General features: G+C 46.7%; 1 protein-coding gene across 1 annotated transcript; it reads right to left on the reverse strand.

Annotated features, from left to right (window-relative positions):
- Positions 1–8,035: 8,035 nt before the first annotated feature.
- On the reverse strand, positions 8,036–22,793 carry EMP1 (epithelial membrane protein 1). Its single transcript, XM_005527704.3, has 5 exons — positions 22,613–22,793; positions 11,391–11,510; positions 10,574–10,676; positions 10,329–10,469; positions 8,036–9,723 (listed from the first exon to the last, which is right to left on the reverse strand). The coding sequence occupies exons 2-5, from the start codon at positions 11,466–11,468 to the stop codon at positions 9,560–9,562; spliced, it is 486 nt and encodes a 161-aa protein (XP_005527761.1). The 5' UTR covers positions 11,469–11,510; positions 22,613–22,793; the 3' UTR covers positions 8,036–9,559.
- Between the last annotated feature and the right edge of the window lie 2,408 nt (positions 22,794–25,201).

A 25,201-nucleotide genomic window follows, 5' to 3' on the forward strand; every position in this document is an offset into this window, starting at 1 on the left:
AATGTTGCAGGCCATAATTTTCCTGAGGACTTGGTATTTTGAAACTCATGATATGTGTATGATCTATCTTCCCTTTAAAAGACCATCAGGAAGATTTGCCAGTGATTTATTGTACCCATACTGGGGGGAGGGAAAGCAGATCATTAAGCCTCAAATACACCCTACCATCTGGATGGGCTTAATGCACAAGAAGGCGTAAAGTTGGGTTGCAAATGCGCGGCACTTGGTCCTTAGCCAAGACAGAGCTTGTGCTCAATTGTTTCAAAGCAGATCTATGCAGACATGACTTATTGCAGGGAGGGAAAGGGGCTGAAGGCAGCCCTTGGGGCCTGCTTTGCAGATCTCACTGCAGCTGCAGCCTATGGGAGCTGTTCTTTGAGTGCTTAAAGATTTTATATGTGACATGACATACCTCTTGACAGAGGTACCTAAGATAAATTGATCCTTTTGACATTTGTCTTTGTGTTCTTGTGTTACCCATGTGCTTTACACTGGTGAGAGGTTTCCTTGTGTTCCCTGGATCAGGAATCCTGACCTGAGGTGACTGGTAGCTTAAGGAGAGGCATGCAATCTTCCTTCAACCTCTTTATGCAGGCAAGAAGATGAATACAGCTTGCTGTACTGAGATCATTATAGTGGGTTGTAGGAATACACTCTTCCCTCTCTGCCTTAACCATGGACTCTGAACGTGATGATGAGCACATCACACCCTCCCAACTTTTCAGCAGTGGCCATGAGCTGTGTGGTGGACAGAATTAATGGTCAGCATTGCAGATATTTAGCTGCGATCTGCCTATGAATCGATTCCCCTGTTTCTAAAATATCTGTGATAATGGTTTGATTTTGCAGGGGTGACTGGAAGACAAAAGTCCTTTTGAGCTTGGGAATAGCTTGATGGTGATAATAATGAGGCAAACTGAAAAGCCCAGAAAGGAAGCAGAGTTCTGTATGCTGTGCAGTGCACTGCTGGCATGCAGATAAATCCGGCCACAAGAGTGAATAATGAGGATAGCCTCATCCACAGAGCACTTCTGTGTGCTGAGTGAGGCAGGGGGTCCAGTATAAAAGGGAAGGATATAGGATCAGTTAATTAAAACTCTATTATTATTTCTGTTTCTTTGGTCCCTTTCCACAATCCATTTGGTATCAAATCAAGGATGGGTAGGAATAAAATGTTTATTTTTAGAGACTCTTGTGGGGTTGAAACTTATATTTTATATCAAAAGCCATTTCCTGTCAATATTTGAAGTTGATATCAAGCTATTCTGCAGCAGTTGCTAGTGGAAACTGTTGATGTGTTGGTACACTTCCATTATCCATTGCTCTGCTCTGCAGTTTGGGAACTGGAAGGCGTGCAGGTGGCTTCATTTTAATGTCTATTTAAAGTGTAAATGGCTGTCTGCAGTGCTCTTTGAAAAGGCAAGGGCTGTTGGAAGCTTTCAACACTGGTGGGAGCTGAGTGCACATGTGACAGAGAAAAGTGGCAAACGTGATGCAAGATAATTGCTGATGGCTTTGAGGATTAAAGCCAGACTTCTGCCCTTTGAATACCAGTGGGAGCTCTGGAAGGTGGCGGCACTGGGAATCGAGAGGAATGCAGTCCCCAGGGAAGCAGTGTGGTGGGGGTGTGACAAGACATGCATGAGTCAGCCCACCCCGGAAGGGCTGGGGATCAGACTGAGAGAAGGGTCCTTTTGGTAAAAAATGTCAAGTGGTGCCTATTTCTTACCTGTTAGCCTGGCTGTCTTGAAAGTAGGAATCTTCAGAGTAGCCTTGTTTTGCTTGTTGGAATCCATCAGACATAAGGTTTTCATAGACCCAGAAAGCAGAGGAAATATGATTTCTCACTCATACTAGAAATCTGTCTTTCCAGACCTGCTGGAGGTGACTGCAGCCATGTTTTTGATTTTTGTAAAGTATGTGATGTGGAACTATGAAAGTTGAGGTAAATCCATGCATATGAAGAATGCTGTTAGAAATAGAAATTCCAGACAGAGAAAGAGAGGAGAAGCAAGGGCTCAGGGTCTGTGGCTTCCCATCCCTTGCACCTTCTCACAGAGATAGCTCCCTGATGAAAGAAGATGAAGAAATCAGTGATTCTGGAGAAAAGGGTACGTTTTCAGCATAGGGATATGGATTTGTTCTCTTAGCTCCATCTGGCATGACACAAGCAGGGCTGTGTAGTGTTTTCCACTTGAATTCCAAATAGATCTGACTCTACTGTGGCACAAAAGTTTTGCTGATATTTGAATACATATGCAACACAGTTGAAATTGGCAAAATGTTAAGAATGGACTCATTTTCCTGATTGTGGATTCTCTGAACAAGTAGTAGTTTTATCTGTAGCATATGTGTTGGCTTAAGTGACATTGTGATATATATTATAGTCATGCTTCTCTACGGATAAGCAATTATACAACAGGGACCACTAGATTTACTGCACTGCAAATACAAACTTTGCCCTTATTGCATCAAGGTCATTGCAAATCTTCTGGTAGACACATAGCCAGAAAAAAAAAAAGAAAAAAAGAGACTTCTCTCTGTCTCTCTGTTGCAGGGTTTTGAGGTCTCTACTGGGTGCCTTTGTCCAGTTTTTCTGTCTCGGGTGTTTGAAATGAGATACTTAAACTGATGGACCTTGCTGAGCCTCTGCAGCTTCCACAGATTTCACTGGCAAATCATCGGGATTAAAACCACACCCCTGAAAGCTTGTTGTCTTAATACAAGTTTAGCTACTGATGTGCTGCCATCAGTCTTTAGGGACCTAAGGCTTGCTATTTGTGAAACTGAGAAAGACCCTTTTTTCTTAAGAGCCACTGGAAGTAGAGTTAGATAGAAATGGTGCCCCCTGAAGCAGGAACTGTTGAGCTCTGAAGTTTTTTCATCTTCAGGCCATCCCATCACCTTCTCCATTCTCCACTTCCAGTCTGCTTCCCCCAGGTCGATGTTATTTCTTTGCCTCAGTTTCTCTGTCTGTACATAGCAGAGGGGCTGGCATTAACAGCAGGAGAAAAGGGCAAACCCTTTTACCACCCTGAGCCCAAAACAGCCCTCAGTAGGCAAAGGGAATTGAGCCATGTTCATCTGTTCCAGACTGATGATTCCAAAGTTTTTGCTGATTCCCCTGTAGAGTTTCTTCCTCTACTTCCATTTACCCCGTAGGTTTCTTACTGGTGAGAAACACTCCCATGATGTCACCTCTTATGTGGGTCAAGATGCTGCATTTTTCTTTTTCACGACATGCCACAGGCCAGCAGGGAGCTCATCTGAGGGCTGCCGAGTGGGGCTGGGGCATGCTCCCATTTCTGAATTATACTGCCATCAATCAGCACTGTCCTTGGCTGGGGATGGCCGCAGCACATAGAAATGTAAATTCAGCAGAGGCGTTTGCTGGGCTTGCACTGACCTCTAGTGACAACACAGGGGCCAGGGCTTTCAGACACCGATGGGCTGAGAGGGCATGTCTGGGTCCATCCCCCGGGGCTGGGTGGTTTACAAGAGTCCACCACAGCTTCTGGCAGAACTGTGAACGTGAGCCTACGGTACTCGGAAGCAAGCCCACCGACTGACGAGGGTCTGACTGCGTGGTAGATGACTGCAGTGGGTCTCAGGTGTCCCAAATTCTGTACACCTCCCCGCTAAACTGCTTGTTTTCCCCAGCCCCACTAGTGTGGTGATGGTCTTCCTCCTCTGCAGTATTTGTTCTTCCTGTACATCTCATTCTCCCTCCTGTCCCTAAATCTGATAACCCACTTCTTTCTACAGCCCCATTCCTTCATGGCATCTGATCACTGCCAGTCTACCCAGGGGTGATCCTGAGTACGCTCTCTCTGTGTTTGACCTCTGCATTGCCTCCTCACCCCTGGCTCTCTTGCAGAGCCTGCAAGTCCTTTCCAGGGCTGGGATGCAAAGGGCCAGGGTTCTGACTGAACCACTGGATTCACATAGTGGATCATCCTCTGTGTGATGCACATGCAGCATCTCCTTCTTCTAATGCCATTTAGAGACAGAACCCTCTTAAAAATATGCACAAGCTGCGTTGAGATTGTCTTTTACTTCTCCAAGTCTGTAAATGAAAATGGTGACAACATTGGACACAGTTCTGGGAGCTGCTAATGTACCTCCAAAATGCTTAGCAGACTCACCTTTTAGGGACACCACTAGGACTACTTGACTGCCAGCAGTTCCCAGGGAGCCCTGCATTCCCCAGGAGCATGGGGGAAACCTGTCATGGCTGCAGGGTGAGAAGCACATAGAAGCCTCTTTCACAGCTCCCTCTGAGGCATGTTGACCCCACCCCTCACAGGCCATGCCCACTGCAGCACCTTTTGCTTTCTTGGCTAAGCAGCCCTGGTGTGTGCACTTATAGTTTCTGGGCTCTGACAACAAGACAGTGCCTCGTTTGGCTGATGCTCCTGTCTCACAACCATACATTCCCCCATCCTCCCAAAGCCCTAGGAAGTGCTCTTACTCACCAAATTACAGTTCAGCTACTCCAGCTCCATGTTATCACCAGAGCAAGGCACAAAAAGTTCTCAGTAAACACATCAATGAAATGTACCTTTTATTCTGGTAGTTGCTTCCAGAGAAAGAAATAATCTATGATACCCCATAAAACTCTGCATAAAAATTCCCATCCATCTGTGAACTCCAAAAGCTAGTCTTCTGTCCATCTATACATTTATCTGGGAGGTTGACAGAGGCAGGAGCATCCCCAAAACCCCCTTCTCTAGCACCTCTAACTGTTATGTCCTCCAGGTCATCTGTATGAGTTACCATATTCACAGGACAGAGCTCCACAGCACTGCCTCTTCCTTTAGACAGATCCAGTTCTGTCATCCAAACCCTGATACTGAAATTAGCCTGAGAGATCAATTGAAGCATTTTGGCTTCTCATAAATCTCTGCTGAGGAGCATGCTTTCTGTATTTGCCTTGAGGAATCTGCTATGGTTTGACCCCTCTGGTCTCTGGCTAACCTGGTTCACATGAGAAGCCTGAGAGGGGGTGGAATGTAGGAAGGCTGCCAGCTACAGCCTTCCATGCTAGGCTGAGCAGAAAGGCAATCAGGTTTCCTAAGCACTGTAACAGATGACAAGGTGTATATTTATACCAGATACCCACATTCTTTGAGTGAATTGTGCAACATGAGATTTGTCATCATGCATCAAATCATAGTGTATCTAATTCAATACTGTGGTGCCGACAATGTTGGGAGAGCTGAGCTGCCTGCAGCGATGCACCTCACCAACTGTGCAATGTGGGAACAGAGGGTCTGCAATTAATATTCCTCCCCAGTTCCTCCAACAATCAACTGGTACCCTGACTGCTCTTATTATCTGAGCAGGCAGAGCTGCAAATATAAATAATCACAAGTTTAGGCAGCCTTCTAATTACAGCTAGGACAACCACAGCATACATTTCTAGGCTGCCCCCTGGAATGGATATATTTTGAGTGGGATATGTCACGCTGATTTCACCTTACTTTCCTCTGTTTAAAGATTCCTGGGCTAGTTGCACCCAGGATGCCAGCAGTGAAGAGTTAGTCTAGTGCTGGAAGCAACCCGTCGTTCTTTACATCACACTGGCATCATCTTTGATACCTCCCATGAGCTCCCCATTCCTTGCACACTTGGTTTTTATTTAGTTTTGTTTGGTTTGGGGGTTTTTGTATTTTGTTACTGGTGATGGTGGTTTGGTTTTTCTCTGTTGTCTTTGCTGCAAGAGAATCAAGCCATTCTGCTTTGGGTGTGCTGGCGGTCAGCCACATTCTGTAAATGCAGCAGGTGCTGCTGCCTTTGTGTTCACAGTGCTGTCATCACCCTTTGATCAGGCCAGGAGTCACTTACTTTGCTTGGCTGGTTTGGGCTTCTGCCATTCACAGAGCAGGGCTCTCCCCTAAGGTGTCTGCAGTAGCATTTGCAACACACCCATGAATTTGTAGAGATAATTTCAAACCCCTTAATGTGACCAGTTACTGGACTACTTCTTCCCAGGCTACACACTGCAACTTTCTGGTCAGAGCAAGAAAGTCTCTTGTCCAAAAAGCTCTTGTCCCCTCAGCTGTCCCTCATTCTTAGTGCTTTTTGCAGCTGATCTGCTGTAGTCAAATGCCCTGAATTAGTCAGCTGTTTGTCTGTGTCAAATACCTTTCTCCTTGCAGTGACCTGCAGAAAAGGACCAGGGTGGGGGAATCCTTTTGCTCTGCAGTTGAACCTCAGGCATGGGAATTTTTCCTCTCTGTTTCTCCTCTTTCAAAGGCTTCTCTTCCAAGTTCAAGGACTCTTGCTGTGAAGTGTTAGAGTCAGCTGTGGTCCTGGGCCTTGTGAAGCTTGGTCCCTGAAATCCCTGTAATGGCTCTTGCAGGAGTGACATGACTTTGCATCTCACCATCCATGTGGCACTGGGTCAGTGTCACTTCAGGCTGTGTTGAAGATGATTTTTGAGCAAATATCTCTCATATGACACAACTAATAGTGCTATTTGCTCCTATCCTATTCTGCTTCCTTATGTTTTGTAAGTGATCCATATTTGTTGGCATCTGCTTTTCTGTTTGATGTGTTCTATCTTGGTGGTGCCAAATGCAATTCCGTGCCTATGAACCCCTAACGTAACAGGATTCAGAAGATGGTGGCAGGAGCTACCCCTCAGCATGGAGCAAAGACTGTCTCATTTGGAATAAATTATACTTCAGGGAGCAGTTATCCAGGTTTGTCAGATGCCAGGGGACCCAGTGACTTTTTCCACCTGTACATTAGGATACTGAACCTTTAGTAGCCCAAGTGATTTTTTTAGGCAAATCAAGCTACCCAGAGTATCCAGTAGCCTTCATATCCTTTCTAAGCTATCAATGACAACAGTTTGTGGTGACACAAATGCTGTTGGAGACCGCTGTTCAAAAATGGAGACCATTGCCTATGACCTGTCCTGATCATGCCAGCGAGGCTGGCACTGCCTTATCATCCTGTGAGGTATCACATTGTCACATCTGTACCACAGCAGGTACAGCGAGCATCCCTTAGTGCTCCCACCTCAGCAGGTGGCTCATGTCTCACCTGACAGTGTTAGCTTTGTCCACAGTGGCCAGATGGTCTTTGGTTACCCTGCACTTCTAGGAGTGCCCGGAGCATGAGGAACAGCAGGACCCAGTGGCCACAGCACTAAGCAGGGCTCACAGCACCAAGCCTGGCAGAGTTCAAGCAGCATTCAGACAATGCTCTCAGGCACGTGGTGTGATGCTTGGAATGGCTGTGCAGGGCCAGGAGTTGGACTCAAAGATCCTGATTTCTTCCTTCTAACTCAGCATATTCTATAATTCTGTGACTCCTGGAACCTCCTGAGACCAGGACAAGTGTCCACCCATGACACACTGTGAGCCCTTCCCACATCCTGCTGTAAGAGGTCCCCCACTGGTAAAACTGCAGCTTCTAAAGATTCATGTCACCATTCTATCCTTAACTAATGTGTCTTAGCTCTCCCTGTGGTAGATTAATGGATAAAGGAAAATTTCCTACACAGCTGATTCTTGCTAGATCTTACCTTACTTCACAGCTCACAGGATTGTGCCCCAAGATTTCTGAGATCTGCCAGTGTCCTGGGCTTTGGACTCTTTGTTCAAGCTCTAGAACTGCAGATGTGTTTGGCCAGACAAAACTAGAGAGTCAATGGCTTTACCAACTCATGAGACCCAGACAAACACCTTCGTGATTTTGCTTCAGGACAGATGAGATTCTGCCAGAGTGAGAAAGTATGTTTCCTGCTTTCCTGGGTGTGAAGCAAAGCCTGGCACTGAGACTGAGTGATAGCACTGCTCACACTGTCTGCCTGAGCTTGCAGGCAGCCTGAAACAGGAGCTCTGAGAGTTGTTCTGCTTCCTCCTTCCCTCCAGAACAGGAAATCTCATATACTGGCATGCAAAACAACATGGTAGTTCTGCATTGTCTTAAAGGGGTGGGCTGTGATTCAGTAAGAACAGCAAATACTTCTGCTAACGAATATCTGAAACACTAATGAGGAAGAAAAAAACCAGAGCAAAACTTTTTATTATAAAGGGAATCAGATTTTATTTTTATACCCACAAAGTTAAAAATATCCATTTCAAAATATTTACAATGACTATATATGAAATAACCTTTGTTAATGAAACACCGACATACAGTACTAGAATATATCCACCAAATTTATAAAGTCTATGTAAGAAGAAAATGTAACAGAAAGAGAGAGAGAGGTAAATAGCATCCATGCACAATCTGCACTAACATGTTTTTTTTAATACTCTCTACCTTTTAGTTGTGAATGGAGTCACAGGAAATTTTGACCTCATCTCTTGAAAATGCCTCTTGTGACTGAGTTTCTTCAAACTAACAGAAATTTGTGGGTTGTAGCAGTACCAATGCCTAACTTTCCTATGCCAGCCTTTCACAGGGGACCTTGTGCTACAGAGTGGACTCAGAATCTCTCAGCAACCCTGGGAGGTAGCAAGTTTTATGGAAGAATTTGGCAGATGAAAAGCACTGGCTTAAGTGGCTGGCCTAAGGTTGTTTAACAAGGAGCAAAACTCACAAGCCCTGCTTCATCTCTCCTAATCTCTCATTAGGGAATAAATTTCCTCTGCTAACCATTATCTGCTTTTGAGATGAGCTTTGTCACAAGGAGGGGCACTCAATATCATATACCAGGTGACGATGTCGGAAAAAAACCCTGCCTACAGATAAGGACTTTTCTCAGTAAGGATCTGTGATGCAGCAGTGCTGTTACCATGTTCTAGAGTTGAACAGAAGATTATTTTAGTGTAGACACACAGATGGTTCCCTCCCTGCATGTGTACCACTGAGCAACTGCATCCTCTGTAATTAAGAACCCCTGTATATCTTTATCCCTACACTTTCTCTCTCTGTCTTTCTCTCTCTCCATCATCTATGCCTGTATATTTGCCACTCCTACTTGTATCTTATTCAATCATGGGAATATCAAACAGAAAACAGAACAGCAAAATATTTGCTGTCTTATTTTTGTAGATATTTTAATATAAAATTAATCTGATTTCTATTTTTTCCTCAATTTAATGTCTTTAATGTTCACTTTTGTGCATATATATATATATATTTATATATTTAAAAATGTAACAAAAGGCCCATCCCATTTGTATCAATGGAGAAGTAAAGGGGTCATAATCCTCATTGCCCAACCCACAAGGCACACTCAAACGTAAGTGAGAAGGGCTCTAGGAAGGGAAAAAGACCTTGTTTTTGTGGTGCCCTTTAATCATCGCTGCTGAGCTTGAAGCTTTGTGAAGGTATGGCACAACTTTGCAGAAAAGGAGAAGAGCTGTTTTGGGTCACTTGCAGATTTCTAGCCCCAGAAGTGCTAGATCAGTAGGAGCTGTTTCTCCCTCTCTTTGGTGAAGGAGTTTCTGAGGATTCTAGCTTTGTTATTGATTTTTCTGTGGTGGCAGTGGTGCTGATGGTGGCTGCTTTTGTCTATTGGCCCAACAGTTCTCTCAGCAGAGTAATTCTTCCCCACTCCCAGTAGCCAACCCTCTCCCCTGGACAGCCATCAGCCTTATTTTTTTCTAAGAACAAGGTAGAGGATGCCAATGATGAAACTGAAGCAAAAGCAGATCCAGGCTAATATGAAGCAGTAGCCATGGTGAGGATTTGTGTAGTACTCCATCATGCCTGGGAGCCGAGCTGTGTAAATGGAGACTGCAATAAGGATGCACATCCCTGTAGGAAGGAAGAAGGAAAACAGAGTTGGAAAATGCACAGAAACCAGCATTGCCGCAGGACTTCTGAAATACTGCTGTCCCCTGAGATTGTAATGCGTGTCTTGTGCCATATGAGAGAGGAGCTGCTGCCCATTAGGCTTATTTGTGGAGGATTTCTTTTGCAGCTGTGATGACATAAGACACTTGGGGCTTGTTTAGTGGGTGCCATGAGGAATAAACCTTTGTTAGGAGGAAATCAGTAATGAGATCTGACGACAGTTTGGTGCTACGTGTTGAATCCCATGTGCAGTAGCTGTCTAACTGTTTATTCCCCTGCTCCCCTCAAACACTTGAATCCTTTTTATTGTCTTTCAAAGGTATTTTGCAAAACCCACCGGGATTTCCTAATGAAAATCCGGAAATGCTTTCATTATATGCAGAAAAAAAAAATCCCAACCCAACACTTTCCAATTCCCCAGTGCTTTGTTTTGTAACAAAAACTGGGCCACTGGAAACATTTAGCTGGCTGACAACCTCCCCTGATGACCATATGTGGCTACTTGTGTTCACAGAGGCAGTGGGATGCACACGTTGCCGTGGCAGGGTGTGCAGGTGCATACTCACAGCAAACCAGCATGACGGCTCCGGTCATGTAGAAACGTTTGCCTTTTTCCAGGGTGAACAGCTGGATAATGAACAGGACGAGCCCCACAACGGAGAAAATGATCGAGAGGATCATAAAGGCTTGCACGGCTTTGAGGGAAGCTGTCAAAACACAGAGAATAGATTGGTGAAGGTCAGGACTCAGTCTTGGCGCTGCTCATCAATGTCCTGTGATTCACCACGACAAAAGTGCGGATGGAACTTACCCTCATCTTGACTGCTAACTGGCAGCTGAGTGCAGGTCCTGTTGCAAAGCAGCCAGAGTCCTGTTGAGATCGTTCCAACGTTGGAAGAACTCACCATCCAAACCTGAAACAGGATAGAACGGTTGTGTCAAGGGGCAGGAAAGCTTCTTTGCTCTTCCGTCAGACTAAACTAAAGTGAGCACAAGTAGTCCAACTGCTCAAAAATGTCGGCACGAGTGGGTCGCAGTGAGCACCTGGACAGGTGAGATTTGGCACTGGCTTCCAGTACCAGGAGTCATTTGGCCTGAGCCAAACACCGTGAAGTCTGTTCCAGTCACCATGGAGAAATCTCCCAGGTCATCCTGGCCCTCCTCCTGTGCGAGACAGCCGAGGGTCATGGCTGGCCAGGAGGGTGTGAGGGGCCCCCAAAATTCACTCCGACGGCGGGCGGGGGGTGCGGGGCCCCGGGCAGTGCCACCAGGGTCCCCCTCGGCCCAGATTTCCCCGGGCCCCACCGCGCCCCTTGGCACGGAGGAACAGCCCAGCCACCGGCTGGGGGAACAGCGCTGAACCCCTGGGCCCAACCTGCAGCCTCCCTGATGAAGGGTGTTGAGGTGCTGCTGGCTCTGGGGAGGTGACAGACAGAGGTTACCTCCTGTTCCGTCCTGGCTGCCTTCCTGCTCCCTGAGCGCACCCATCACTGTTTCATCTCTCGCCATGACCGTGAGTGGATGTTCCTCATCCTCACCTGTGCACCCACCCCCTGATCCACCGTATCTAAGGCTGGCTGCCACTGCAGGAGGTGACAGCCATGTCTTGTCCAGGGCAGTCTACTTACGTTGGCAATGGTGGAGACAAAGAGCATGATGACAGTGGCGATGTGAACCACAAAGATACCAGCCAGTAGCACCAACATCTTGGGACTCTCTTCTAGGTGGTGTCACCGACACTGAGAGCTCTGAGGGAGAGCAAGAACAGAGGGAGGATATGAAGGGAAGGGCTGAGTCAAAGAACAGCATTACCATAAGCTTTGTTTACATGTAAAAACCCAGGCTGATCCTAGGTTCACCCTGGAAATGTGGAATCACCAAAAAAAAGCCTCTAAAAACTTCATCAAAATCTACTCAAGAGATTAAATAGAGCCTGAAGATTAAGGAACCAATATGGGAGGAGATGTAGAGCATGGATAGATAACTTGGGGGCATTTTAAAAAAAGCCTGAATATATACACATGTTGCTTAAATTGATGTGTGTTAATGTAAAGTAAAAATGCCATACTCCAGGCCTACGTTCTAGGATGAGGAGTTTTTGCCCATGGAATTCACAGAGGTTAGGAGACATTTTCCTCTTCCTGTTCTCCTCTGGTGTCTCAGACTCTTCTAGCTGGTCTGGGTCATGGACAGGTGGTATGGAATGGGGGACTGTAGGCTCTTTGGTGCCTCAGCTGTCGAGTAGTTGTGGAGAGAGAGCCAGAGGGGTGGCCACTACTCTGTAGATCACTCCTTTGAGTGAAGAGAAGAGTAACCAGAACAGAAATGCTGTGACATTTTCTGGAGCTGGGGAAGATGTCCAGGTTTGAAATGAAAACTGCCTGTTTCCCTTTTAAAACCTGAGGCATGCAGGTCACTTTATTAATGCAGCAAGATTCTGTTGTGATGCAAATTCCTGCTTAGTTTGTTTTGGATATTTTTGCCCCTGTACCCTGCAAACTTTTACTTTTTTTTAAGATTTCCTGTCATTGATGAACATGCGATTGGAAAGAGAGAGGAATGTTCTTTAGAAAGCTTGCATGACATGGTTTGTCAAGACTGATGGCTTCTCACTTGAAAACCTGAAATACAAGGAACAAATCTAAGCTGTGAGAATGAGTGCAGACAATTCACACAAATCAAGTGAGTATATTTCAGGCAGAAGCATTTACTGAGTCCACTCTGTGACCAGTAAACTTCCTAGAAAGTTTGAGAGGGTTGTGTTGCTCTTTCCCTCAGTAGTGCTGGTACTGAAGAGCAGTATCAAGCATGTGATTAATGTTAGCTGTCAAGTTATTTTGGTCCAGGTGACTTAGGTAAGGTCTGATGCTGTCACCATTTGTACAGGGTGTGGCAACACTGTCATGAAACACACTTATACTTTATGATGTCTTTCACACAAACTGTGACAAAAGGCTTTGTAAAGTCCCGTTCATGTGGGTTTTCTCCCTTGACGACTCCACCTACTCCACTACTGTCTTTCCTCTCATTGTGGCCATGAGTGGGAGTGTATTCCTGTAAAATGCTGCAGCTGTTCCTGGCACTGTTTTGGATACAGTTTCCCAAACCACAGTGGGTAGGACAGGCTTCTCCATTAGTGGCACTTTGGCCAGTTCAGCATTAGCTGGTGACCGGGAAGAATTCCTTGAGTTTAGGATCTCAAGGAACCAGTTCTCTTATGTCACTGCTCCCACTCAAACAAGGCTACTCTTTAGTAAAACAGATTAGGTTTGGTGACTAGTCCCATCTCCTCAGCAAATCTTGTCTACTATGGGATTTCCTTCACCTGGAGAATTCTCTGGAGATGTTAAGCCCTGACTTGCTCAATGTGGGCCAAGGTTTTCTTGTCTGCTTTGGGGTGTCCTAGCAAACTCATGCTCTAGAGCTTGATTTTGGCTGGATGGCCCTGTGACTGTGACCCCTCTTGTCACCGTACCTCCTCTAGTGATGATCTTGGAGAAAGCACAGCCTTCTTAAGATTTTCTCTCTGACTGTAGTGACAGACACTTAGGATGTCAGCACTAAAAACCAGGTTCTCAACAGTATATGCAGGCTACCACATGAACATACTTGACCAAAGAGTTAAGCTCCTTCTTTCCATGGACTGTAAAAGGAACGAGGGTTTCAAAATGCTAGATGGCAACTGATACCCATATCACCACTGCAACTCAAACTGAGGAACTATTGCTGTTGCCATGACTAAGTACCATATCTGCAGCAAACTCCTGAGTCAAATCTTCCTGTCCCTTCGACTATTTCTCTTATTTTTTTATTATTATTTTTTTTCCTTTTGTTTTTTTATTATTATTATTTTTTATTTTTTAACCTTGGTTCTTACACAAACTGTAACAAGTGCTCTTGACACTATAGGGTACTGGCAAGCATAAACAAAACTCTGACAAATTTGCCTGCTCTGAAATTTGCCTTTACTGAACAGTGGCTAAACTTTTTACTTTCTTAGATGGATGTATCTTTCCATGGCCTCTTTAAAATATCATTCAGCACTTTTTTTTTTCCTTATCATTTTTAGGACCTTCAAATAAAGCTTTTTACTTGAAAGATAAAAAACCTACTTTCATGGCATCGTAAGGACTAGAACAGTCCTTTTAAATGCATCTTTTGTTTGCATTCAGAAATGAAAATGAGGGATAAATGTTACTTTACAATGTAAAAAAGAAACCAACCCAAAATTATGACCTCACACCCAGGACTTTGACCAATACTCTAAGAAAAAACTGAAATCCTTTATTCCCTTTGCTTTTTCTGCCTGTTCTAGCACTGCAGGAGCACAGTGTTAGTTCAGGTGCTTTCAGTGCACCTAGTTCCTGAGAACGTCAGCACCTCTCCCTGAATACTCGCTATCAAATGCAAACTCCCCCAGGGGATATGTGCTCACGGCTTAGTTTTGATTCTTTGTGAGTTAAAGCACAAGCCTCCCTCTGTATTCATTTGCTTTCCCCTTTCTTTATCTCTCTCTGCCTGTTAAATAAAACACGAGAGAACGATCCCAGAGGAGCCGTGGGTGAAGGAATGGCACTGAAATAGATTCACTTCTGTCTCTGATGCTATGGCGTGGACTTTTCCTCCCATTAGACAGAGAAACTGGCAGAGTGTCAGGGACTGACAGGATACCGTTTCCATTTGTTAAGTGTGAGACATCTTTCTCCACTACAGGGTGGGGTCACATTGCTGGAGCAATAGGACAAAATTGCATGCAAATGCCTTTTCTTCCATTCTCCTACCTAAACTGCAGCTGCATTTGGAGTTCCTCAGGCTCTTCTTGGGCTATGAGTCAGTCTTAGCCTTCCTAGAGCCGCCAGTTCTTTCCACTGACTCACCCCAAAGCTCTCAAACCCCACAATAATTTAACCCTGAAAGACTGAGTGCTCAGGACACTGTCAGTTTTAGGACTGCTTCTCAAGAACCAGTCAAGCAAACAATTTGTGAATCTTCCCCAAACATCTTTCAGAGGAGAGAGACCGATTAAGCCAAGAAACAAATGAATGAGATATAACAGTAGGACTACTGAGCTGGGGCAGGCTGGTGGGAAAGTGAATGTCATGCACCTGCTCAGCAGCCCGCATGAGTCAAGAGAAGATCTTGTGCTGATAACAGTGGACTGACTTCTTCCCTTTTCATGGGTGATGGATGAAGAGAAATAACAAGCCACACCAACAGTAAGCACAAATAAGAATTACCATAGGAGCCTTCAGTACAAAAAAAAATCCTGCAGAGAAGCATGACAGACTCTTAGTTGTGTAGAAACTATTTCCCTGACCATGCAGGAGTACACATACTGGAGAACAACACACAGCTCTGCTGCACCCCAGTTCAAGTGCAAGCAGGCTGGTACTATCTATTGAAAACTAAGACAAATCTTCTCATGCAGGCAGATTGTTGCCACCCATATCACCGCTCTGTCTACTGAAGTGTTTTGGATCCTTCTGTCTGAGGGCAATACTGAGAAGTGAGTCCTTGCCCCTGGTTTGCTTCTTAGCAAAGGATCAGGATGGAATGTGAAGTGCCACTTGGAGATATGACAAAGGCCAGTGGTATAGTTTCTCAAATATAGGGAGTGAGTTACCCAAGAGGGTAAGCCAGATTAGGTAGAGGTTCTTTGCTTCTGACAGAAAGTGCATTGCGGTGAAAGGACTAGGGGGTGAGTACACAGGATTTTTCTGCAGGAACAATGGGGTTGTTTCGGGTGAAAAATCAGGGCACACTCAACTAAATTTGAAATATTTCAGATCTCAAGTACTTCATCTGACTTCCATTTCCATCTTCCTCTCTGAACTGAGGTACCTGCTTGGGACTGCCTCTCCCAGGCTGAGTTGGTGAAGTACACTGTGAGAGATGCTGGCTGAGATGAGAACCCAGCCAATATCCTGTAGCTCCCTAGAGTGTCCAGGGAGCAAAGGACATCTAAATCACACTGCCTATGCACACTGGTGGCCTCTGACTCCTTTCAAAGTGAGTTTTTCAGCTGAAGACCCTTTACTTTGATACATTAGATTTATCAACAATGGAGAGATGGCCTTTCGGGGAAAAAAACAAATGCTTTTGGTTAGAATGTTAACAAAAATCTCCATAGATTGAAAACCACTTGCACAAAAGAAATTCTGCCTTTCCCAGCTGCTCCTACAGAATATAAGGAAGGCAGCAGTAAGTCACACCTGTGGTCTGACTCTCCCAGTCTCTGATGGAGACAATAGGAGGTCCAATATTTAGAGAAAGCATGTGAACTTGGCCACTGTCTGAGTGGCACAGACAGGAATCTGTGCAGGAATCCCAGCAGGAATACTGGTGGTTGAAATCAGGGCCAAAGCCACTTGGAAAGGGAGGAGAAAACTGGAGAGTAATGGACAGAAAGTAAAAACTGTTTGGTATTGTTTGAGACAGCCACAAACTTCCACCTCTGTTACCAGCACATTCCTCAGTGCAAAGCCAACCCACAAATAGCAACACTGCCATGCTGCTACCAGTAAGGGAAACCTCAGTGTGGGATAAAACCTTCTGCAGAATTTATACATATGCCTTTTGATTGAGCTGAGGCCATCACTGCATCTTAGACCTGCTACAAGTGCACACCTTGTCCTTGTGTGGGCTATGAGCATCAGTCCTCATTGTGCCCAGAACCATTTGGCAGGATGCAAAAATGTGAATATCTCTCTGATATTTTGGGGGCATGATGACTTTGGACATGTCACACTGTTACTAGAAAGCTCATGACAACTTTAAACAACAGGGAAGAATCTTTTTGCATTTACCCTTTGCTCTGTCTCTTGCTTCAGATCCTGATGAATCCAGAGTCCTTGCTGACTCCAGACTTTCACAAACTACTGTATGTCTGCACTGCTGTTGACAGCCTGGTTTTGGCAGACCAGCCTGACTCAATTTACAAGTTAGATGCTTTTTATAGACATGTGGATGAGTAGGCTGGTGCCTCTGGAAAGAGATTTCACATGTGTGGGAGAAGGGTTGGGCATGAGGCGTGTGTGGGCACACGGAGACCTTTGGAGCCTCTGGTTTATGGCAGTGAGATTTCACGTACATGTGAGTAGTGGCTGTGATGATCACATGGGGTACAGCAAGGTTGTAAAAGCAGCAGATCAATGTCAACCAAAAGGAGAGTGTAGACCAGCCTGAGGGGCTACAACTGAAAATAAGTTGAAGTAAATAGAAGATTTTGTCTGGTTCTTGTGAAGCATTTCCTGGTGGAGTGGACTCCAAGAGATGAGTGGAACTGCCTTCCCAAGGGAGAGGGGAAACACCAGCATGGGAAAAATGTCTTATGGGATCTGACAAATTCCTCAAGAATCCACCCCTGGTGATGAACCTCCACTGGCCAAGAGATGCAGAGGGGAGTCACAAAAGATGACACATAAGGGTTTTCCAGCTCTCATGCTCATGATTCATGTGAGAGCGGGGAAATATCAGAACTCCTAGGGCAGACAGTGAGAAACTGGAATTTTCTCCAGAAGAAACCACCCTCGAGCGCTCAGCCATGTGACAACATCAACTGAAACTCCAATGCTCGCTTGGTAGTCGGAAAGGGAAGAGACAGCTGCCTGGAGCCTGGCAGGCAGCCAGCAGCCGCTGCTGGAGGAAAACACTATCACTCCTCACTCTAGGCACACCAAGGAAGGGCTGGGACTGATGGGCAGCTAGTAAGAGGGAGGGGTGGGGAAGGGGACCCCAGAGCTAATGGAGGCACAGAAGTGTTCCTCTGCACATCCAGAGAGGCAATCTCACCCCTTGGAGCACTGCTGGGTGGTCCCTGGGTTGGTTAATTAGGCACTGTAGTTGCTGGCAGAAGCTCCAACAGGATTCTGAGATACACAAGAAACGTTTGTGGGAGGACTGACAGTCTGGGCGTTGACGTGTTGTGTGTAGGGGTGTGCATCTGCAGCTCTGTGTGGCTCCCTCTATGAATGGGAGTGCATCCATGGGTTCCCTGTGAACTCTGTGTGTGTGTCTGTGTGTGTGCACAGCTTCTTTATGGGTGCACGGATCTATCTGTGCCACACTGGCAGTGCCCACGTGGGAGAAACTATCTGACAGCTCTGACGGGAAAGCTCAGGTTACAGAGTGGTATGAGCAAAAGTACACAGGTCACTTCTGCTGGGACTTCCTGCTTTTCCTCTTTGCAACAGCCCTTAGAGGACGAAGGACTGTGAAGTCCACATCAGCTGTGTTTTGGTTGCATTCTTGGATGAAAACTGCAGTCCTGTGGATTACATAGACAGTTTTATCTAGATATTCCTGTTTTTCTTTTCCAAAAGAGTGTAACTCTAAAAAAGAAGTTGTATCTTATACTGTGTCTGTCTCTCAAAACTGCAAAACCTCTGAACATGCCAGTACAGACACTGAAGTCAGTGACACTCAGACATCTAAAGAGTCTTAGCTTTTGGGTCAGTTGGCTTTCAGGGTGCCTTTGCTCCTGCAAGAAAGCTTGGAAAAGACTGTGCAGGATTCAAATGCAAAACGGTGTGGAAGCTCCTTCTTTCAACCAAAGTGCATAAGTGATGAACTGGGGGAGCATGTGTATAAAGCAGACACAGGGGGACGCTGTGCAGCCTGGAGCTGCTCAGTGCTCTGCGCAGGATGGGATAAAGGTGGTTGTGGTGTAAAATACCTCATCTGGCTTTCAGAGGGCTCCTTACACCTGTGGTCAGTACGGTATAAGCTGGCTCATGTTACATGTGGCTTTGGAGGCATCAGGAGCTGCCCTGCTGAGGGCACACCATGCTGGCTGAGTTGCAGCCACTGGAGGCCAGGTAGCAGGTGGGTTGGCTCAGCTGCCTGAGGTGTCACAGCCCATGGATGTGCCCAGCTCTCCTTCAGCAATGGATCACATTCCTGGAGCTGGTCTTCAGCAATCCTCTGACCAGCCTGCTCCAGCCTCTGAGCATTTTGCCCCCTCCTGCTCCCACGGCTGTCACTATCCTTCCCAGAGGCTTTCTGGAGCCCACACAGGGGAGATATCTCTCTGGAATGAGAAGAATGTGGACAATGGACCCAGTCGTGGTGGCTGCTTTCATAACTCCCCTGTTCAGCAGACTCTGCCCTGCGAGGGCAAAAGGACAACAAAGGTCCTCACCCTGGTTTTCCTCAAATACAAACATACTGCCAGGTGGCCCCACATCACAAGAGCTAAGCCTTCAGCATGAGTCACTGTTCACCTGTGTCAGCCACTCCAGTGCCCAGAGTTCAGTGCGTTTCCTGCAGGACTGGGGATGACCTAGCCCAGATCTGTCCCTGGGCTCTCGTCATGGGTGTCTCCCCATGCCTCTGTTACAGACTGGTTTTCACAGGGTAAAGGGGATAGATCTTAATTATGATCTTGGCAAACTTGTCACTCCCTTGGGCAATGTAGGTTCTGGAGCTGAGTTGTCCTAACCTGTCCCTCCCTTCTATGACAAGGCACGGGCTATATTTGGTCTTACCAAGAGAGCAGCTTCCATATACTCTCTGCCCTCCTGAAAACAGTTCAGGAGGAGCAGGGTGCATGAAGCTGCAAATTTGGCCAGAGTTTCCTTTGTTCACTGTCAATGTGTTCTAGCTAAAGAGGTACTTTCCAAAACTCTCCCAGCAGCGTTTGAAGAAATCACACTCCAGATGGCAGCCCCGAGATGTGCTCCTTTGCTGCTCTCCCTGCAGTGTAATGGCAGAAAGCAGCTTAAGAGGCACTCCAGATTTCCCTCTGGGCAGTTTATATGGGGAACTGCTGCTACACCCTGTGCCATGCTGTGGGATGACTGCATGTGGACTGGCCCTGACAGAGGATCAATGCAGGCATAATTGAGATGTGCTTCAGCACTTTTGTTCACTGCCACTTGTTACACCACTATGTGTTAGGCTATGAGTTAGTTATCAATCCTGGCAGGGCCACGGACAAGAGCCTCCTTTTCCGTGAATGCTGCTCTGCCTCAGCAGAAAAGACCAATGAAGTATTAAGCATCCATCTTCATATGTGAAGATTGGAAATCCCCTTCCTTGCCCTCCCTTTTAGAGGAGTAAAAGAGCAGCTCCAGGCCTCTTACTTCTCCCTGCCTTGAAGGAAGGGAAAATAAATCTCATCTTTCAGTTTTATCTCATTAATTTTTTTGTTGGAAAACAAAGGAAGGAAAAAAATTAGGAGTGCCATGCCTTGCAGCCTGCCTTGTGTTGTGCTGGGTGACAGTGCTGTCACTTCCCTATTGAAAGGTACAGGAACAGGAACCTTGTTGGGATCAAATAAGGCTATTTCTAGCCTTACAGGGCACTTGAGCATCTGAGGGCAAATTCCAGCCCACCACCTCCTTTGCCATCCATGCAGCACTTAGCGAAGGGAGCACTGAGTGAGCTGGGGGGTGAGCAAGGGGAGCCCTGCCATGGGAGGGGTGTCCCAGCAGCCAGCTGGGGATTGGGGGATCTGTGAAGCCCCACGGGAGCCGGCAGGGCTATGGAAGCAGGCTCCCTCCCCGCTTTCCCTCGCTCTGAGGAAACGGAAGAGGGAACAGGCTGAGTGCCGTGTGCGAGCCTTGTGGCTGGGAGGGTGAGGAATAGAAGGATTAGTGCTTGCAGCAAATCTCCCCAATCTCATTATAAGCAAGGCCCTGAGGTGGGTCTTTTACCAAAAACATGCTGGCTATTATCAGCAAATCTCCCAGAACTGTTTCAAAATACAACCTCTGCTCCACCCCAGACCACCGAACAGTAATTCCTGCGTGCACTTGCATCGCTCCCACACTGCAAAATTGAAAGACCACCGGCTAGGCCAGAAGGGCCGGTTTTACAAGCCCAGGGCTCGCTGTCCTCAGAAGGGTCTCACCAGGGCAGCACTAGCAGCCCTGCAGCTGAGGCACCCACTCCAAAACTTGGTTCTTCTCCGCAGAATCCCACTGCATTAATCCCTCCTGCGTTAGTGTGTCCCTGGGTGTGGCTGGACTGCGTAGCTGTCGGACATCTCCCTTGGGATGGCGTGTGCCCAGTGGAGATCCCCGCTGTCACGCAGGGACAGCCGGGATGGATGGCTCAGGCCGTGTGTCACGCCTTTGGGTGGTTAGTCACAGCTGGGAGAGCTGCCACAGAAGCCTACTGACAGGAATTCCTTAGGTGGGTGTGCAGGGCCTCCCGGGAAGGCGCTTCATTTCAGGGGGTGCTTCCAGGCACTGCGGTGTTAGTAAGGTACCTCAGTTTTGATCCTTTTCTGATGCTAATCCCCAAGGGAGCAAATAGAAATAAGCTGCCTTCAAGCCCTCACTCTCTCAGTGCTCCCAGTCACCAGGTGGACTGGGTGGAGGCATTTGGCCGGCTTAAACCCCAGTTATCATAGGAACAGTAGCTAAAGGGCTCCAAGTTTTCACGCTCTTCATGCCCACCTCCCTTGAGTGTTTGCTCAGAAAAGAATCCCACTACATCCAGAAATGTCAAGTGGGCAGTTCCTGGGCAAATCTGCTCTCAGAGGTGCCTTGAGGTATTCAAAGCTTCTGAGTGAAAGTTGTTCTGTGGCCACAGCATTTTTTAAAAATCAATATGATTTAATTGTTAATCATATTAAATGACAACTTCCAAAAATGCTTTTTTTCCATTCTGGTTTCTGACTGCCCTGGAAACACTCACTGCCTCAGTTAGTTTCCCCACCACTCCAACACATTTATTTCTCAGTCAGGAGGCACCACTGCATGCAACAGGGCCAGAGGGGACTTAAAAATTCACAAAATCCGTCCTATTTCTAAAAAGTTAGTCAGCTCAGCTTCCAGTTCATTCATATAGTAATTATCCACAGTCCTGGCCTGAGCCCCACCCATTCCTGTCCGTATTGGGCTAAATACTGTTCAGACTCTTTCAAACCCTTGAAACTGGGCAGGGGCAGGCTGAGTTCCTGCAACAGGAACCAGTGCGGTGCCAACAAACCGACTTCGCTGCACTCCCTTTCTCAGACCTCAAAAATAGTTCAGATTTGACTGCAGGATGCAAACCATAGCAGACAGATGAAACAAGAGAAATGGTGAAGAAGAGGAGGGAAGAAGAAAGGGGTAGTTGCATGGGAAAAGGCAGGTGAAGAGGGAAGAGTTGCCAGTCTCTGGAATCCTACACTTCCCATCAGTGTCTCTATCTCCTTGACACACCCTTTGCAGACCATGGTGCTCCTAGCAATTCCCCCTGCTCCCCCCCTTCGCCCCGCAGTGCTCCCCACTCCAGTGTCTGTGCTGCCACAGAAGGTGTAACGCACATTTCTACCCTTCACGTGGCTTTGCTCAAGAACTGGGGTTTGGCTTCAGCCTCAGGAGCCAGAACCCCTAGGAAAAGAGAGATTGTCTCCGTTATACCCCAGAGTCTGCACCTTTGGGGCCTCTCAGTCTTCACTTGGAATGATTGCTATTGTTTTAAATTAGAGCTTGGCAAACTAATTACGGAGGGGAGAGAGACAAGCAGAAATATTTGAGCGCCAGAAAAACTGAGCCTGCAGCCCTAATTCCAGGGAGGCATTTTTCCACGTTTGTCAACAATGCTACTCCAAAAGCACAGAGCAGCTCCCGAGTGTGAGCTGGCCCAGGTTTTGCACGTGTCCTGGAGGTGAAAATAACATTGCTGCTGCCAGCACTCCAAGGCTGCAGACAGGGCGCCTTGCAGCGCCCCTTTGCCCCATAACGCAGCTGGATTGCAAAGCGAAAGATGAAATTTAAGGTGCGTGCCATGGCCAGCTCGAGTGCCAAGATGAAGAGAAGTGAAGGAGCAGAGGAGAAGGGCAGACTGGTGCTGCTAGGAGAGGGGAGCAGCCACTGAGGGAGAAAAGTTGGTGAGGATTTTCAAGAACAGCTCTTACCGTGTGGGCTGGGGCCGGTGCTGGCACCTGTGGAAGAAGGAGCGTGCTGGGCTGCAGTGCCGATGTCCTGGAGTGCGGAGCTGGAGTGAAGGGGAGTGACCTGTGGTGGTTTAAGTTTCCTCCGGTGGTGTGGGAGGGTGGTGTCTTTCCACTCTGTTTTAAAGGAGTTACTATGAATCAGACTGCCTTTAAAGAGAAGGGGAAAAAAATAAAATTAATGAGCTACGCCCTGTTTTGTTGGCAGGGTGTCAAGAGTCTCTGGGAGGAAACCAGCGATTCAAAGAAATCTGTGCAGGGCTGCCTCTGACTCAGTGTGCAGCACAGAGACCGCAGCCTGGAAAAACGGCTGACGCTGATCCAGCTGAGTAAGAGAGGCCCACAACAGCATCTGTTTATAAAACTGAACTTCTGGTTGTCATAAAAAAAAAAAAAAATGTATAGTTACAAATGTGGCAACAGGGCTTCAACAATAAAATCACTCAAACAAACAGTGGGTTGGCAGGGGGGATCCCGAGGCTGGGTGAATCACCACGTCCCCTCCCCGTGCTGCATGGAGAGAAGTCGCTGAGGCTGACAGCACGGGGGAATTCAAATCGGACCTGTGAGGTTGGCATGGACAAGACTTTGGGGAATATATCAAAGAACAGAGATGCCCAAAATGCAGCTCTGGCCTGGTGGTGACTCTGGAACAATTTGGCCAGATAGTGGTGGTTTGCTTCCACAGAGAGAGCAGGCAGGGAAGAAGAAATAAGGAGCTTGTTAGTCACAGTTTTCTGAGGTCAGCATTTCTTGCCATCTTAAAGACTTCTAAAAATAGATCCTTTACATTTGCTGAGAATTGGCTGGTGGAGTTGTCTCATAGATGCTACAGGCAAGATTGAATAGGGATGTTCTTGAGATGTGGGTGAAAGGGGAAGAAGTTTGTCAGAAAGCATCCGTGTTAAAATACGATCCGTACTGTGATAGAGTTGGTGGTCTGCTACTGCAAGGAATCAACCCTGCCTTTGCAAGGCCCAGCAAGAGACAAGCAGGTACTGACAAAATACCTGGCAAAGGCCTTTTCCACTTTAATGAGGATGACACTGGATTGCCTTTATTTGAAGAACAAAGCTGATTCTCTTTGAAATCTACACAGATTAAAAGATCTTGCTGATTTTCAGATTATTCCTTCTGTCTGTTGTTATTGATATGTGTCTGGTCTAATTTTAGACTATAGCAACCTGCTTTAAAAAAGAGCTATGGATAAAACAGCAGCAAAGATGACACATATGGTGGGCAAAGACAATCCCATGGGAATTTTTCCACTCATGGAAAGTAAAGACAATCTTTTTTCCTCCAGGATAAAATAAGCCTAACTGTGTTTAATACTGGTGAATTAGAACGTGCTTCTTGTTGATTTATATGAATACAATATTCAGGGAAAGGAAAGTTTATTTGCTTACCCTGCAGTAGAAGCTGGCAGTTGCATTGAGCTGCACCATCCATTTCCCCTGCTGTGTTCCCCTGGCAGAGTTTATTGGAATGAGGGATGCTCAGCTCCATACAAAATACTAGAGTGAAGGCTCCCAAAGCAAACTGTGTTGACCAGAGTTCAGCTGTGGTCAAGTATCCTGTGCCCCAGACCTGCTCACAAGTGACTGCCCACCTGCCAGGGAGCAGCTGCCTGCAATCACAGAATCGCTTACTGGGACCCCGCAGATGGAACACCTGTATCAAAAAGACACTCATGTGGGACAACAACAATGGAGCCCCCTAAGAGGCTGGGTATGAAGTGAGACGTGGTTGGCAAAGCATTATTTGTCCAGAAAGAGCAAACTAGTTTTGTGCAAACTGCCCTCTAAACTGGGAGGCTGTGACAGCGAATGGCCGATATCAGAGGCTTCACAGGAAGGCAGAGGTGTTCTGCAGCATCAGCTTCCCCACAGGAGCATTGCTTTCTAGCTCTCCATCTGGAAGTGTTGGTGCCCAGCCAGCAGAGAGGAGAAGAGTAACCAGACAGGCTGCACAGGCTGTGACCGTGGCCCCGGAGGAGCGCTGGTACCCTGCCAACCACTGGCTTCATCCCTGCTGCCAGACCTGTCAAGCCAGCATGAGAGGGGGTAACAGCACGTGCCAAGTGAACAAGAGTGCGGATAGATGCTACTGTTTGGGAACAATGCTGCGTGTCAGCAAGACAATGGTTTAAGGAAGAGAGGGTGTCCTTCTCATGCCAAGGTACAATGAGGACAGGGGAGAGTTCAGCTTCCATTTAGCATATTGGTAGCTTGTTGAGATACTTCCACTTTTCATCTGGATACTGAGAAAGGGTAGGAGTGAGAGAACTTCCTACCAGTAGCTTAAGGAAGGAGAAAGTTTCAAGTTGATAAGATTTAGCATGTTTTCTGTAGCTGTTTCTGTGGATGAAGGGTCAGCCCCATGTGTCTTTGTGTGTGTGTGATGGAGAACCAGCTCTATCCGCTCATCCAGAGAAGAGGCTGGTATTTGTATGTTTCTGTAGCAATTTCTTCCTTTATGGTGCGTGGTTTCCACAAGGCAGGTTGTAATAGAAAACCCATGACATGAAAAGTCTCAACATGAGATCAAAAGTCT

Source organism: Pseudopodoces humilis, chromosome 5 (assembly GCF_049639895.1).
Source record: "Pseudopodoces humilis isolate 2021_Gansu_Grassland_sample_001 chromosome 5, ASM4963989v1, whole genome shotgun sequence".
In the NCBI taxonomy this organism is placed as follows: domain Eukaryota; kingdom Metazoa; phylum Chordata; class Aves; order Passeriformes; family Paridae; genus Pseudopodoces; species Pseudopodoces humilis.